We start from the raw sequence: 17,729 nt of genomic DNA on the forward strand, positions 1-17,729 counted from the left end.
TCCATTGAATCTACCTGATTCTAAAAGAAAGACGTGTCAGGTCTGCCCTAGCAATAAGGACAGGAAGACAAACACATTGTGCTTCCACTGCAAAAAATATTTAGGCAAAGAACACACTATAAGTTTAATATTTTGCCACACATGCATCTAAACACACACAGATATGCATGTTCTTGCACAAAGAATTTCTTGATCAAGTTTGATTTGCTTGATTGGTTGTTGTTTGTTTACCTTGCCAAATCTACATTTTGTATTATTACTTGTTCTGCTTTTCTATTTTTAAAAGAAAAAAAACTTTTTTGCCTTTTGTTGAAGTAAATATATATGGGCCAAAATTGACCCATAACACCATAAATGTTACTATAGGTAATAATATTAACATACAAAGAAATAAAAAACAAATATTTAAGAGATGTGTTTTATTACCCCTCAGTAATAGTCTGATAACAACAACCCTTTATTTACAAATAAAATTCTCTTGAGGTTCATTTTACCTTTTTTTTTTTATTAAAAACGAGAGGTATGCTATTAAAGAAAGGCCAAGGGGGTCACACTAAAAATATTAAAACCAATCTTTTCATGGATAAGGAAGCCTAACAAGGTAACTAAGAGGTAAGGAACAAATTGGATGAAAAATAATTGTTTTGAAGGTATTTTTTTGGCTGATTTAGGACACAGGTCAAAACCGACCAGTGAACATCATGGATAGTAACAGTAAGCTAAGTATAAAAGAAGGTTAAAACGGTATGCTTCCTTATTGGTCAGAAACGCGGATACACCAAGTATCCCTGTTATCTATACATGTGGGACAGCAGCGCTCGTGATAGGTATTGGGTGGAAAGGAATTAGCCTCCAAGATCTGCCCTAAAACCAGGTGATCCAAACATTCTACATGAGCCACTTGTTGATAGAATATTATATTCTACGACTATTGTTGCAGCATCTGGCGGGATTGTCCAAACACTGAACACTCCAGGAAAAGCTATGAGCATAAATTTTTACCTTACCCGCTTCCGCTTACTCGATTAAATTTCAAATGTTTTACTCTAAAAAAAAAAAAAATGTCATAGAGTAACAATAAACCCTTTGTATGAACAAAAGAAATTTAAATAAACAGTACATTCTGTTATTATTTCATTATTTTTTCATTGTATGCAAAATTTGTATGTCTTTTGACAAAAATGGAGGGTACCTTGTATTGTATTCACCATCCAAAAATTAGTAACAAAAAACAAGTGTAAGATCTAACTCAACAAAAAATGCATTCCCTCGTGTAATAGACAGCTTTTGGTTTCCTACATAAATAACATAAATGAATACATACAAAGTGTTTGATTACAGAGATCTGGCTGTAACACAACTTTGTCATTTTTTCCAGAGTTTCAAAAAGCCTGTGCAAGCAAGTAGTAGCTTTGGGATGTCAGTCAACCCAATACCATTTGGAGAGGTCCGAAGTCAGTCGAATGGTACAGTACAAAGTACCAGTTCAGTTGGTTTTCAGTTTGGGGCAAGTGTACAAGAAGATTCAAAAGATACAGACCTATCAAAAAACCTCTTTTTTCAGTGTATGTCTCAAAATGTTCCAACCAGCAACTATTTTACTGCTATATCTGAGTCTCCTGTGGAAGAGCCCCTAAACAAGGACCCATTTAAACAAAGTATGGAGGGTCTGTCCTCATCCCTTTTTAAACCTAAACCACTCACTCCTTCAGAAACTAAAGTGAATGCTAAACCGCCTTTTTCTGATTCTATGCCAAAACTTACTCCAGCATTTCCTGGGAAAGTACCCACTGCAAAGCCACCTGACACACATGAAAATCTCTTTTTGCAGCCTCCAAAGCTTTCCCGTGAGGATCATTCAAATCCTTTTTTAGCTTTTTCAAATACTAAAGATGTTTCACCATTTGGCTTTTCAAACCAGTCAGTTCAAAGTACATTACTAAGTACACCAACATCTTCACTTTGGCAAGATAAGCATAAAGCTGATGACCCCGCTTCTTTAATTAAAAATAAACCTCTGTTTCTTTCAACTGAGCCTTTAAAAATGTTGCCTATTCCTTCTCCTTCATCAGTTAATGAATCTCCTCAAAGTTCCACCTTTTTGGGAAATGGGCGATCAAATTCTCCAGCAAATAGCCTAAACCAACCTATTGAGATGCCAACATTATCATCTAGTCCAACTGAAGACAAGCCCATTGTTGGATCCGGGCAGTTGGACAATCCATTGCTAAGAACCTTCACTGCGCTGTCAAGTAGACTACAACCTGGGGTTGTTTCTTCTTCAGAATTCTCTCACGATGGGAAAGCAGCTTTTGAGTCTGTTAATAGATTCACTCTAGATGAGCGAAGTAGGACATCAAAGCAAGATTCTGATTCCAGCACTAATAGTGACCTAAGTGACCTGAGCGATTCAGAGGAGCAATTGAATTCCAGAGCTGGTTATAAAGGCATCCCAGAACATCTTGTGGGCAGATTGGGACCTAATGGAGAACACGGCGTTGACTTACTTTTGGGGAAAGGAAGGGGAAAACAAGTTGCAAAAGGAAGGCCGAGAACTACTCCACTGAAAGGTAGGATGGGCAACTAGTATACAGTATGTAACATTTATGTTTCCATAATTGAAACATGTAGTGTACATATTTATTGGACAGTTTTCTTAGGTATTGTGTAATACAGAAAATATAATTGGTATAATCTTTTTTTTTTTTTTTTTTACTTACAGTAGGGCAATCCATTTTAAAAGATGTGAGTAAAGTAAGAAAGCTGAAGCAGTCAGGTGAACCGTTTCTTCAAGATGGATCTTGCATCAATGTTGCACCACATTTGCACAAGTGCCGTGAGTGCAGATTAGAGCGGTACCGAAAATTTAAAGAACAAGAGCAGGATGATTCCACTGTTGCTTGTAGATTTTTTCACTTCCGGAGGTATGTTTAAATTTACTCTCTGTTTTTGAACTGTAGCTATATATCTCAATGAGAGAATAATAAGTCTGTCCCTCAAATACAGTAGTGACATGCTTCACTGTACATTATTCTGGGATAAAGAACATAGCTTTCTGCATCATTTGACTGTTGTCTCTAATGACATAGAGAACGCGAAAAAGAGGATTCTGCTTCCCAAAACATTGCACAATATGGAAGATTGCCTATTTGGTGTGGAAACTTAAAATGATCATTGTGACCTACTGTAAGGCATTGTGGTATTTATTAAATACAGATGGCAGATGTCATGGCAAAGCACTGGTACTGTATTTTCTTCTATTTCTTTAAGTTACCTCATTTTTGACAGAAAAAATCTTTTTTGTTCAGGTTGGTTTTCACACGGAAAGGAATTCTTCGTGTTGAAGGTTTTCTGAGTCCCCAGCAAAGTGATTCAGAAGCAATGCGGCTCTGGGTGCCTTCTTCCGTTTCTGCTGAGGGCATTGACTTGGAGACCTCAAAATATATTTTAGCTAATGTTGGAGATCAGTTTTGTCAGTTAGTTATGTCGGAGAAAGAGGCCATGATGATGGTGGAGCCACAACGTAAGTTTAACATAAAGTTTAAAGACTTAGCTGTAGCTTGTTGTAGACAAATGAATGCATAATAATTCCAACATCTCAGACTAGGAACCACACCCAGTAGATTTACAGAAAAAGCTAAAATGAAATTTAGCTGTCTCAATACCTATAGGAATATATTGGAAATAATTTTTTGATTGTTTAACATGTTACAGACATGTCCCCTATCAGTTCTTTAGTTTGTAACCCTCACTTACATAATTTTTTTGTTTTCATGGGAAACATTTATCTGACATTATTGTGGACCTACCACCAATTTTACAGCATATGCTTTCCAATCATTTGCCCTTCCTATTACAATATCACATATAATTTTAAAATACATTTTTTAAGCTACCATACCTGTGCTATACTTCATATCCAGCTCTGTCTGTGTCAAATACTTACAAATGCACACAACCCATCAGCTCCTAAGCATGTGCAGCCAGCTATTTACTAGGAGTCTTCAGACACTGGCTACAACATGGGGGGTAAACCAGTGCCTGGAAGGAAAATGGCATCAGACAGTGTCAAGTGCAGCTGTTAAATGTCACATGTACACACACTGTATCCAGTGGATCCACCTTCACCATTCTCCATTTTTCTCTCTTTTTTTTTTTTTAAACAGAAAAAGTAGCCTGGAAGCGAGCAGTTAGAGGTGTTAGAGAAATGTGTGATGTCTGTGAGACTACACTTTTCAACATTCATTGGGTGTGTCGCAAATGTGGATTTGGCGTTTGTCTTGATTGCTATAGACTGAGAAAGAACAGGCCTCGTAGAGGTAAGAGTCAGTGTATATTGCCTTGCGACAGGGCACACTACACATTTTAAATCAAAATCTGATTGTTAAAAAAGGTATTATTTCCATATTTTAGCATTGAGTGCATTAATTCCTTTAATATGAATCCCTCAACTACTTTCTCACCACCATGAAACATTCAGATACCTTGGACACTCAGATAACTACAAGTAGTTATACATGTATTGTTTGTATTGAAGTAATAGGTGTATGAATTTCCTCCTAATTTCACCAGTTTTATTTATATTCTTCTCTATATGGTGGGATATACTTTAGCATTGCAAGTTGAGCAATTGTAGCAATAGTTCCATTTTAAAAGATGATTAAAAGGTGACAATTTTCTTTTGCTATAATTAATACTTTTTAGAAGATGAGGTGACTGATGAAGAAGTATTTTCCTGGTTGAAATGTGCTAAAGGACAGCCTCATGAACCTGAGAACCTTATGCCCACCCAAATTATCCCTGGCACTGGTAAGACTGGTTTTCATCCTAACTGTGTTAAAATGCATTTAATTAAGCTCTGTGCCATTTTTGATATTGAGGTTTTTTTTCCACAGAATGATACCAAATACAGTGGGCCTGATTTATTAAAGCTCTCCGAGGCTGGAGAGGATACACTTTCATCAGTGAAGTTGTGTGATCCAGAAAACCTAAAATGGATCTGGTCCAGCATTCAAAACATTTTCTAGCAAATAGCAAATGACTTTGAAGAAATCCAGCAAATTACTTTGAAGAAAGTGTATTCTCTCCAGCCTTGGAGAGCTTTAATAAGTTAGGACCAGCATCTTAAGCTGAGTTTTTGCTGCCGCAGTTGGTAGAGAGGAGAATGACATTTTAGGATTTTGCTGTTTTAGTGAGGTTGGATTTATTTTCTGTGTTTCCTTACAGCTCTTTACAACATTGGGGATATGGTCCATGCTGCAAGGGGAAAATGGGGTATTAAAGCAAACTGCCCATGTATTAGCAGACACAATAAAACTGTTTTGAGACCGGCAGTCACTAATGGCATGTCCCAGGTATTTATACTTATCTATATACATTTAAACAATGCAAACTGCAATTTATCGTGGTATTTTGGTATTTTACTCCTTCTTTTTCCCCTAAAGTTTTTCTTTTTTGTACCCTACTTTCTTGGCTTGATAGGAAGATAGGGAAAACTCTTCATGTGAGCTCTCATTTTTCGCATCTATCCCAAAAAGTAAAACGTTTTAATAGCTTTCATTTTTTCTGTTGTTGACAGATGAATATCAGTAACATATCAATATCACATACTGCCGTTTGACACCATGCTTAGGATTTCAGCCTTAGGAATCTGTTAATACCACTTAAGATTGACTTTATAGCACTAATTCATTGTTTATACTTTATACCACTAAGTCTGCTAGACTAATGAATCAATTTGACTTCTTAATGTTAAACCAGAACATCTTTTGCCATCCTTAGGATCCCAGCCTTAAGAATCAATTAGACTTCATATTACTTATGAATTAGCCTATTGAAATGGGACCTAATTCCTATTGAAATGTTGATTTGGAAAATGATTTGCCTAATCTCTTTTAATGTGATGTACATGAGCTCCTTTGCCAGTTTCTCCATCCTTTCTCACTTCTGGGTTTGCAAGCTTTGGCCACTATGATTAGCTGTACATACATAACATGTACTATACACGTATGAATACACATACATAATACAGAACTCGTACTGTGCAAAAAAAAAAAAAAAAAAAAGGTTGCTCACCAGAAGGTAAACAGAAGACATACGGTACATTCTTATTTTTTTGTGTTTGGACCTAAAGAATTAATTACTGTAAGCAACATTTTAGGTTGCGGAAGTTGTGCTAGCGGTAAGTCCCAACCCTTTTTTCCTGTGATGTTGCTGGTACAAATTTCCGCACTACCACACATGAGGGGAAAATGTGTGAACTGCTGTTCATGTCTGGAGGAATAGCAGTAACAACATTTATCAGCTAATATTATTTATTTATGTCACTCATTTTAGTTCTCTGTCCTATTCTAATCCTAGAACATGGTAAAGTCTAGCTATATGCAAACGAGTTGTACGTCCTTAAATTAAATTCTTGGTCATCACCAGTAAGACACTTGTCAATTTTAAAGCGCATCTTAAACCAAAACCAAAATTTTGTTTTGGATGATGGGTTACAGCCCTCATTAGGGAGATTTAACCCCTCTAGATGACCACTGTCGTTAGGACTGAAATTGAGGGAGAAATCAACATTCTAGGTTGCCCCAGCACAGGGATAGGGGGCAAATATTCCAGTGGGAACTTGTGATAATATAATCTTTGGAAGGATTTTTCTTCACTTCCTCTTGTGTCTTCAGAACAGGAAACCAAGGGACATATCTCTAAGTGGGCACAGATGGAAAATTAAACCTGAAAAATAGGTTTTCACCATTCCTTACTCTATCTAAAACAACAAAAATATTTTAGCTTTTGCTATAGTAGCAAAAAATGGCTAGCAAAGAAATAATTGTGACTTTTCTGCTTATTTACTTTTCATAGCTTCCAAATGTAAATCCTCCTTCTGTATGTGAGACCGCAGTTCCACCCACTCCCATAGAGTGTAATGACAGCATTAAAATGGAGGAAGAGTCAAAACCAGAAACTGCTGACATTGTTACGGAAGATGCAAAGACTGAACAAATAATGAATCAGGGTAGTGCAGAGAATAAAGCCAACAAACAGCAGTCCCCAGAAACTACTCCCTCGTCTGCCTTGCATTGGCTGGCTGACCTGGCAGCACAGAAAGCAAAAGAAGAGACAAAAGGTGATGGTTTTATATTTTCTGTTTCCATTTTCCTTTTTAAATATAACTATATATAGATTTTTATTTCACAGCATGCTTAGTTTATGAAAGCATAGTAACTATTTGGGTTCTTATTTTATATGTGCAAGTTGGAAAAGTAAAGTGATTAGTCTTTGTTATGTGCTGGATGTCAGTTCATTTCATAAATTAATCCTGGCTGGTTAAGAATACCTCAAACATCTTAAAGCGGAACTAAACTCTAGAATTAAAAAAAAAAAATACCATACAGGTGCTTTATTGCAGAAGGGACATGCCCGATGTTCCTTCTGTAAAAAAATAACCTTACCTGTCCCCGTTCCAGCACCAGCGCGGCCATCTTCTTTCTGCTCAGCTGGTTTTCTACAGTGCATATGCTCAGCTCAGTGATTCTTGACAGAAGAGGATGGCTTTTAGGCAGTTATGTTTTAATGCCAAAGGGACTTTCTGACCTGTCCCTTTCTGCAATAAAACCCAGCCTGATCCCGAATTATGAAAATGTAAGATTTATTAAAGTATATAAATTGTAGTATTGCACTACAGGCAGCTTTTTTTGCCTTCAGGTACCTCTAATGTATTTCAGCTGTCAGAAACCATGATGGGACATAGTAAAAGTTAAGGTCCTGTACGCAGCATGAATTTAGAATCCAGGAATATTCTCATTCACAAGTTAATCCGATGACTTTTCATCTCAGAAAGAGCGTATTTAGAGTGGAACTATAGACAAAATTTCCCCTTTATTCAGCAAGATTTTTTATACCGTTACTTTCAAAAACAGAATTTTGTACCCAAGAAAAGACCTGAAAGGGTTACAGACTAGTTTTTACTTTTTCACAGAAACTGAGTCAGAAGGAAATGTGCTGGACTCAGATCCCCACTATCAGGAGAATGTGGCTTTTATGTAAAAAAATATATAAAAATGTAAAATTTCCCTGTAAATAAACCATAAAAACAACAGTGACTAATTTTATGACTGTAGGCAAGAAAATGTACAGCTTTCCCTCTGAACAGGACATGACCTTATCATGAAGTATAGCTGGTTCTAGCAGAGCTGTACTGTGTTTGGGGTTGTGGGGTGTTTTTTCATACTGAAAACATTACTTTGGGACTAAGTCATATAGGATAACTATATGGTCAAAGAGGAGTTGAAAGAAGAAAAGAGAGAAGTTTTTTAATGTATTATATTTATAACTCCTTTACTAATGAAGTGTTCCCTTTGTTTTTTAGACCCAGGTTCTGCAAAGACAGTACAACAAAAAGAGTGTTCTGTAGGTTTGGATTCTCCTAACTCCAGTGTTAAGAGCTCTTCTTCCCCCAAACTTTTCAATAGCCTTTTATTAGGCCCAGCTGCCTCCAACACAAAGTCAGAAGGTTCCAGTTTAAGAGATCTTCTCCACTCTGGTCCTGGAAAGATATCCCAAGGAACTGCAGAAGGAGGGGTGCCATTCCCACCTGTGTTCAATTCTACAGTGAGTAATAAATGTTAATCTTTATGTAACTGTACTGGGTAACTTCCTCCAGCAGTGTTAGATGCCGTCTTCCTCCCCTCCATGTGATGTGGTTCTATTTGCCAGCCTGTAATTTGCCACTGTGTCCTGTAGAGATCTTAGGGGACTGTGGGAGGACTATTGACAGCCAACACACAAGGAAGTCTATCAAATGAGCAAGGGCCCGTGATGATGGGTTTTAATAAGCAAATACAGTGTTTTTTGTTTTTACATCAGTTTGAAATGCTTCAATTTAAAATTTAAAAGATTATGAGAACATTTAAAAATTATTGCTGTGTAGCTGTATGCATTACTATACGATTGTATGATTAGAAAAGCAAATACCAGACTGCTCAGCACAGACCCCAAAGCAGCAGACAGAATGTTCACAAGGAAACAAATGGAAGGTAGGTAGGTAAAAAATAATTTTGTAGGATATTTGTACTTCCGCTTGAAATCCTAAAATAACTAACTTACATTTCTTACCAATAAGACCCTATTGGTAATTTCTTTTATGGTTCCCCAAAATAAGCTGTATTTGGTAGGCTTGCGTTAACATATTTTTTTTTGTAGCTGAGCTTTTGGGAGTTGGGTTCATGTTCATCTCTCTTCCAAGGACTACTAATTACCTAATCTTTTAAGGTTGACATCTCACTCTTTATGTGCAGTCTAAAGGTTCTTACAAACATAGTGTGACTGTGTACAGTGCCTGACCTGGTAGTCATCTCCTGTCTGAGCCTTTTTAGGATACATTTAGTGGGGTTGTCGGTTTGCTGGAAAACCACTATTATTTTTCCTGATATAAGCCATGGCCACTGTTTTCTCTCATTGCTTGTCCTCTTTTCAGCATAGACTGAAACTTGCAAGTGTTCTTGGAAAAATATATTTCCTGTTGTGTGCTGCTTCCTCACCTCTTAGATTGTAAGCTCTTATGGGCAGGGTCCTCTCCTCCTCCTGTGTCATTGTCTGTATCTGTTTGCAACCCCCATTTAATTAATAATGCTGTGTAATATGTAGGTGGTATATACATACTGTTTAATAATAGTAATATTTCAGTGATCACATTGTGTCTGTTGGTCTGTGAGCTAAAGACTGCAGTTTTAGTATCTCTTCATAAATGAGCTGTTACTTACTTACGATGGAAGGCCACTTAAACTGAACTGTCTTTGTGTTTTTTTCAGCCACAATGGCTTTGGAAATAGATGTTTGTAATGCAATTTATTATTGGATTTTTTTCAAATTATGTATGAAAAACATTTTTGCAGGCAAAAGGGAAATCAAGCTTGCCAAACTTCCTGGACCACATTATTGCTTCTGTCGTAGAGAACAGGAAGACTTCAGATGCTAGCAAACGAGCCACTAGCTCGGCAGATAGCCTGAGAGAAGGAAAAGAGATGGTGATGGGTCTAAATGTTCTTGATCCACATACTTCACATTCTTGGCTATGTGATGGAAGACTGCTCTGTCTTCATGACCCTAGCAACAAAAATAACTGGAAAATCTTTAGGGAATGTTGGAAACAAGGCCAGGTAAGAACTTGTTTTGTAACTTAAAATTATAATTTTCTGTCGTCAAGGTAATAGTCAAAAATAAAAGTCTTTTTCTTTTAGCCCGTGTTAGTTTCCGGAGTACAGAAGAAACTTAAATCTGAGTTATGGAAACCTGAAGCCTTTAGCCTGGAATTTGGAGATCAAGATGTGGACTTGGTAAATTGTCGAAACTGCGCCATTATTTCAGATGTAAAAGTGCGAGATTTTTGGGATGGTTTTGAAGTTATTGAAAGTAAGTCCAATATTGTTTTTGTTACTGAGACTAAAAACCTTTTAAATGATATAATATTTGATTCACTGTTCAATGATGCTCCATTAAAATATGTGGGAACACAAATGTTATAGCAAACACATTTAGGGCACTATTGCTTTGATTTTTTTATTTGTGTTAGAGATGTTGGTTCTGTACCTTATAACTTGTGTAGGACAAATAGTACAATAAATAGTATTGTTACATTTATATTGAAGGTTGCATTTTCATGCAGATATCAAATGTGTACTTTCCGCTGCTCTGCAAGGGCTTGTACTTGCCTAGGGTATTTAAAAAAAAAAGTACTTTTACTTTCCTATTACTTTCTCCTCCAGCAGCTGATACTGCCTCTAATCTCTGATGCTCAAGGTATGGCAGGTCTGTGCCGTCCTCTTTATAAGGCCGAATTATTGATCCTGGATTGTAGGGAATGACTAAGAGCACAGCATGAGGTTACCTAGAGAAAAGGCTGTGGAAATTTGATTGTACAAAGGAGGAACCTGCAAGAGCAGGGGATAGGATAAATAAAGGTTATTTTCATGGAATCCCCAGATAAAACATTTAACCTTTGCAGTGTGAGGTATCCACACAACAAGGATAATTTTTTTTTGTATTATAGTTAGGCTTTAAGCTTTAAAAAATATCACATACATTTTATGTATAAGTAACTGATTAAAATGGTAGAATCTGAAAGTGAAAGTTTATCTTTTAATTTACCTCATTCAGCATTACATTGCAACCAGGCTGGAACAGCAAACATTTTAGGCCTGATTTATTAAAGCTCCCCAAGACTGGAGAAGATACACTTTTATCAGTGAACCTGGGTGAAATAAAATAAAATGGCAAGTGATGTTCACTGATGAAAGTGTGTCCTCCCCAGCCTTGGAGAGCTTTAATAAATCAGGCCCAATGTGTAAATTGTTAGTGTAACATTAAGATCAGGTCATGTTTACATGGACAGCAATTACTATATTAGTGAACTGCTATCACAATTCTAAAAAAAAAAAAAAATACAGTAAAGTAAGTTAAGCAAGTAAGTTATATTGCCTAGTCTGACTACCTTTTCTCATTTCTTTTTTTCATTTTCGATAATTAAAAACCTACTTAATTATGCATTTCATGTATCTAAACACACTAACAAAAATGTAATTTATATACAGATCATTTTTAATACCAAAACACCATTGTGAAATGTCATGTCACACCAATGAATAGTTGATTGCATTTTTTTGTGTTACTTAAATGTGTAGAATTGTGTAAAGTCCTATTATTGCAGTTAAAATGCAGTACGGTTCAAGTGACTTTAAAACCTCAACATTGACTAATGCAAATCTAACATTCTATCATTAAATATTTTTGCAGAAAGATTACGTTCAGAGGATGGATCACCCATGGTCCTTAAACTGAAGGATTGGCCACCAGGGGAAGATTTTAGGGATATGATGCCAACAAGGTACAATGTGTTCCTGCTCTGCCAATATGTTGTATATGTATATGTGAGTACATTTGTGTATGTGTATATACACTGCCTGGTGCACTAACGTTTGGTCATCCTGTCCTTGTATAGGGAATTAGATGTTTTTTTTGGTATCAGATTGATAGCTGAAAGTCCTGTGGTGGCATGAGTAAAGATCCTGGTTTTGAACCATACACAGGAAGATCTGAAACAGGCCTGCTTTTTTATGAATTAGGAAAATGAATAAATCAGTTAAATACAGGTGTAAGGAATATGAATGGCCTTTTTTATTTTTTGGGACATGATCCCAGGGCAGCTTTCACTTTTACTACTCTGATGAAAATATGTGTAACCTGAAGAATATGATACAGACATTTATGTAACACTTTTTTTTTTCAGCCAAGTTAATACGATTCTATAGAGACCCATGCATAAATCCTTCTGTTACCCTGTGCTCAAATATTTATAAAAGCTATAAAACAAATAAAAATTTTGCCATTCAGATTAGGTGTCTCTTTGTTCCTTACCTATCCACACAGTTGTTATTCCAGGGATTTAGAAGTGAGGCCTAGTGGTGTAAAAGAAACTGATTGTTCAGCTTGCTTTATGTCTGCTTACACTGTTAAAATTTGCTTATAATGCCAATGGTTTCTGTGATTCCATATTTGTTTTAGATTTGAAGATCTGATGGAGAACCTTCCTTTACCAGAATATACAAAAAGAGATGGGAGGCTTAATTTGGCTTCTAGGTTGCCCAGCTATTTTGTTCGACCAGATCTTGGACCTAAAATGTACAATGCTTATGGTATGCTTTATTTGTGATTTCATTTCAGTATTATAGTTCCCATAAGTACATTGTTTTCAGATGCTACATTGCATCATTTTGTTTTTGTTGTATTTATACAGATATCTACATAAATACATGTTATTTGTAAATACAAAATACAGATAGAATTAAGTTTAAAAATAAATATGAAGATTGTGCACCAATAAATATTCTAGTTTGTTAAGATCAGATAAATCTTAATTTATCCATTTATTATTGTACTGCCAGTACCTTATAGATTACATACACTGAGGGTGGTCTTATATTTTGTTTCAGAGGACCAAGGTAACAGGTAACAATATTGAAGGTTGATAATGTTTACTTTTTGTGACATTCAGAAATGTTAGTATTATAAATTATTAATCTGTAAGCCAAATGTGGCAGCTACTGGTCTGAGGTTTTTCTTTGCTATACTGTAATATAAGATAGGATTTGTTTACTCCTAACTGAATGTACAATGGACAGGTGTGAATGTAACCTTAATGTAGCATGTGTTTGAATGTAATATTAATGTTTTGATTTTACTTTGGTTAAGGCTTAATAACAGCTGAAGATAGAAGGGTTGGTACAACAAACTTGCATTTGGATGTCTCTGATGCAGTAAATGTCATGGTTTATGTTGGCATCCCGATAGGAGCAAGTGGCTATGATGAAGGTAAGACTATGTGTTTAAAACAAAGAAAGCGCTACTGGTATTATTTAGTTTTAGACCTGATAGCTGAATATCAATTATTTTAAGTAAAACAGTGCTGCACTTTGTATTTTATTAATTGTTATTTTCTTTAACACTGCTTTGACATTTCAGAGGTACTTAGAACCATAGACGAGGGAGATGCTGATGAAGTAACCAAAAAGCGTATACATGATGGAAAAGAAAAGCCAGGAGCATTGTGGCATATTTATGCTGCCAAAGATGCAGAAAAGATACGAGAACTGCTTAGAAAGGTATGTTACTGTTAGTGTACATGTCACATAGAATCCTCTTTAGTTAAATTCTAATGCCATCCTATTTTTTTTTGTAGGTTGGTGACGAACAGGGGCAGGAGAATCCATCAGACCACGACCCAATACATGATCAGAGTTGGTATCTGGATCAGGCATTGCGTAAGCGTCTTTATGATGAATACGGTGTACAAGGCTGGGCAATTGTGCAGTTCCTTGGTGATGCTGTCTTCATCCCAGCTGGAGCCCCCCATCAGGTACCAGAACTTGACCTATGTATTAGAGGTAGCTTAAAAATGCTATTCACAGCCAAACATGTTGTAATAAAGCAATACTGACATGGTAAATTTTAAAGTAAATTAGTCACACACCTAATCACTTTGAGTAGAACACACGAGAAAATAAACCTAATTTCAGAAAAAAAACATGATCAGCAGATGCAGACATATAGGTAGCCGAAGGTATGCGCTGTTACATTGCAGTAATGTTTCATAACTCGTGCTTAACGGACCTAAAGGGTATACATCAGGAGGTGTCCTAACCCACTTGGTGCCTCTTGTTGGAAATTATTAAAACAATAATACAATAGGATTAGACCTGGCGCTCTGGAAACCATTTTCGTTATGAGGAATTTTTCCCTAATTGTATTTTTGTTTTGCTTCCTCCACCGAAGGTCCACAATTTGTACAGCTGTATAAAAGTAGCTGAAGATTTTGTCTCTCCAGAACATGTGAAACATTGCTTCCGCCTAACACAGGAATTTAGACACCTGTCAAACACCCACACCAACCATGAGGACAAGCTACAGGTAGAGTATCTGCAGACCCTCTATGTGTGCTGATTAGCATGAAGTAAAATCAGTATTTTTCGAAATAGTTTATTAGAGGGAGGGAACAGATCACTGGGGAATTACCTCTGCCACTTCAGAGGATGGACGGCAAACACTGAGGACTGTTCCTCCCTATGGGGTGGATACCCCAATATCATGTACAGGATGTGGGAGCTCAGTTTGGGCTTAGTGCCCTTGAAGTTACCAAGTCTCTTTAACGAAATAGATATATTCTTTTTAATTCATAACTATTATATTTCTCTTCAGTTGGGGTTGTTGCCCAATCTTTTTTCATCATATGGAAATTTGGACATTCATTTCTAGAAACACATCACACTTAATGTTCCCATGCCACTGTAACATTGTACCATTAAGTCTATAGAGTCACCATGGGTTTAATATTTTATCCTGTTTGCTGGAACCTGACCTAGAGTGAGTACTGATGTCTGGAATCTTTGGTGTATTTGAGTAAACATCCTTTTTTAATGTTGTTTAGTGTCTCAATCGTAGAGGTAGTTAGACAGTCCAGACATTTCATTGTTTTTTCCTAATGTAGCTGTTCCTTAGGGATTCCTGGACTTTTTCCTTTGCCATTTTCTAGCTGATAACTGCAAAGGACACCAATAATACAGGATGTCCAATGTACACTGTTTTCAGTAAGTGGAAGGGCAGAGGGTGCTTCACAAAATTGTTTCATTCACTGACTGAGTAGACTCACATTGAAGAAACAACTAAAAAAATGTAATACAAAACAAATAATGCTTGAATTTCAATGACCAGTCTGTGATGCTGTTAAAGTAGTGTTTTTACTTTGCATTTTCATTTTAGGTAAAGAATATTATCTATCATGCAGTGAAAGATGCCGTTGGAACATTAAGAGCTCATGAATCAAAGTTAGCTCGACCATAGAAAACACAGTCTTTATGAGTTCTAAAGAGTGATGTGACACAAACCTTTGTGTCATTTTGGAATATGATTTCTCAATTGCTTCGACAGAGGTGACCGCTGTAAGAAAGTTTGGATCCAATATAAAACCCAGCCAGGTTTTCTATATAGCCTCATATCTGAGGTAATGTGTAACTTGTTTAACTGATGCACTTAACTGAATCATTTAGCACTGGACAGCTGTGCTTTTAGTACAATTCAGAACTGGGGACATACAAGAGCACATTTGTCTTTCTGTGTACAATTCTCCGGATGTTGAAGAATCCTCCAACCTGAATTTCAGAAAGAGTAACTTAGTTCATGTGTCACAGGAGAAAATATGTTACACCCAGATGTCTAACATAATGGATAAGTTTAACTTTGTCCTTGCAGGTTTTTGCAATACTGGTTGAGTTGTTAAACCATTTTAAAAAGCATAGTTCAATATGCTAGTTCTAAATACAAAGGGGGTGCTGAATTAATGCTTTTACTGGGGAAAAGGGGGGTTGCAAATATGTATTTATTAAGAAAACTAGGTTTGTAGTAAAATAATTACTCTTTCATGAAACACAACCTTTTTAGACCTTTTAAAAACCCACCTCTGTTTTCCTGTGTTACAAAAAGGCACAAATTATATTTAGTCTTCCTTTCAGATTGACTTTTCTCTGTAGATTTTTTCATTAAAGAGTGTAATAATTGAAGAAGGTCAAAGATTTTAAAAACATTCTGGATCAAGTGGTCATGCTAACAAAGTAAAGCACTATTAGGCTTTTTAGCGCAGCATTGTTGCTGCAGCAAATTTGTGTAAAAATCGTGAAACACAGGGTTTCATTGTGAATGTAACTTGTAATAACAAGTTAGGACAGGGCGGTGATGTTTCACATTGTAGAGCTTTCCATGCTGACTTCTCGAAAGGTGAGCATTACTTCACCTGTAGAGCTGTGCCACTTTGCAGGTCTGTTTATATATATATATACATTCAGTTACAATTTTTTTTTAGTGTTATACTGTAGAACACTTTTAATATAATTTCATGTACCTTGATTTTGTGAAGGGCTGATTAGGGTTTCCATGTTCTTATTAAAGTACAATAAAGCTCACCTTGATGTTTTTCTATTTTAACACATTAAGTAAATACTTTCAGTCACGTTAATCAAGAAAATTCACAAAGCTAGTACACCAGGTAAGGATCCCTATTTTTAAAATTTAAAGAATTGAAAGTTAGGCACATGGCTGAAAATACAGATCTTTATCTAATGCATTGTGAATTGAGCCTAAGGTTTGCAAATGAGTATGAGTATTTTCTATGGTAAAGACACAAGTATAAGGCACATGCCTGCAAACTTGACCACCTAACAATGATATATTTCAAATTGGGGCTGGTCAGCAAGGCTTCCACCCAGCATAATGTAGCAGGCATTAGTATGTATCTGCTGGGCAATTTGGCCAACCCTGGCCTTCATGTACCTTACTATTTTTGCTGCAAGCTTCCACAAAATTCAAGAGCAAACATTTTGCCACAAGCTCTTTCATGATATGTGCTCTGGCAAGACACATTTTACAGTGCAAAGTGCTCCATGATGCTTACCTCTCACATTTGTTAGTAGATTACATCTACTATGTGTTATGTATCTGATATAACAGATACATTTTTATTTTTCATTATCACAAAGTACCTGACAAGAAATTAAAATAGTACTGATACAATATATATTTTTATGATAAATACTGGCACTTTAGAGAAGGCCCCATAAGCAGCATGTTGGTTCATGTAATTGTACCTGACGTTTCCTGTCTCAGCCTGGAGTCCTCTGAACCCCAACACAATCAACAAGCTGGAGGTTCTGATATTCTTTCAGAACCAACTTAATAGCTAGTTCACCTTGTAGCTATACTGTAATATTAGTTGAAAGAGTGATAAACCTATCATCAATTGAGGAACACAGCACAATCAAATTCATAAACCATGGATTGTACTTCTACATCAACAGTAGACTCCCTGTAGGAGCTATAAGCCTTTTAATAACTAGAGTGCTTAGTTTTACTTGTCCTCAAGGAAGATGCCGATGGCGTGTATGCTGGTATATAGGATAAAATAGGTTGTCTCATTTCTTACTACTTTTATTTAGTGGTCTCACATTGCTTTATGTTGCCTATGGAAAATAATATAGGCACACTGCATACAGGCTGGTTACTTCCCTATCTGAAACTCGCATTAATCAGCACAGCAAGTATCTCTTACAAATGTCTTGGTACAGAGGCACCAGGTGTACACTGCACAATGTACACCCATCTACCCAAACTATTCATTGTAAATATCAAAAGCA

At 36.3% G+C, this 17,729-nt stretch overlaps 1 protein-coding gene across 1 annotated transcript in view; it reads left to right on the forward strand.

Moving 5' to 3' along the window:
• Positions 1-16,502, forward strand: part of KDM3B (lysine demethylase 3B) — a 28,737-nt gene extending 12,235 nt beyond the window's left edge. The window contains exons 8-24 of the mRNA XM_072401085.1: positions 1,379-2,570; positions 2,723-2,924; positions 3,309-3,523; positions 4,167-4,319; positions 4,705-4,809; positions 5,227-5,354; positions 6,859-7,123; positions 8,366-8,607; positions 9,891-10,154; positions 10,236-10,407; positions 11,788-11,878; positions 12,556-12,686; positions 13,243-13,362; positions 13,513-13,652; positions 13,730-13,906; positions 14,323-14,457; positions 15,307-16,502. Of these exons, the coding sequence (XP_072257186.1) occupies positions 1,379-2,570; positions 2,723-2,924; positions 3,309-3,523; positions 4,167-4,319; positions 4,705-4,809; positions 5,227-5,354; positions 6,859-7,123; positions 8,366-8,607; positions 9,891-10,154; positions 10,236-10,407; positions 11,788-11,878; positions 12,556-12,686; positions 13,243-13,362; positions 13,513-13,652; positions 13,730-13,906; positions 14,323-14,457; positions 15,307-15,387 (3,813 nt within the window). The 3' untranslated portion in view covers positions 15,388-16,502. The remainder of the gene's footprint in view (positions 1-1,378; positions 2,571-2,722; positions 2,925-3,308; positions 3,524-4,166; positions 4,320-4,704; positions 4,810-5,226; positions 5,355-6,858; positions 7,124-8,365; positions 8,608-9,890; positions 10,155-10,235; positions 10,408-11,787; positions 11,879-12,555; positions 12,687-13,242; positions 13,363-13,512; positions 13,653-13,729; positions 13,907-14,322; positions 14,458-15,306) is intronic.
• The last annotated feature ends 1,227 nt before the right edge of the window (positions 16,503-17,729 follow it).

Source organism: Pyxicephalus adspersus, chromosome 2, assembly GCF_032062135.1.
Source record: "Pyxicephalus adspersus chromosome 2, UCB_Pads_2.0, whole genome shotgun sequence".
NCBI lineage: Eukaryota > Metazoa > Chordata > Amphibia > Anura > Pyxicephalidae > Pyxicephalus > Pyxicephalus adspersus.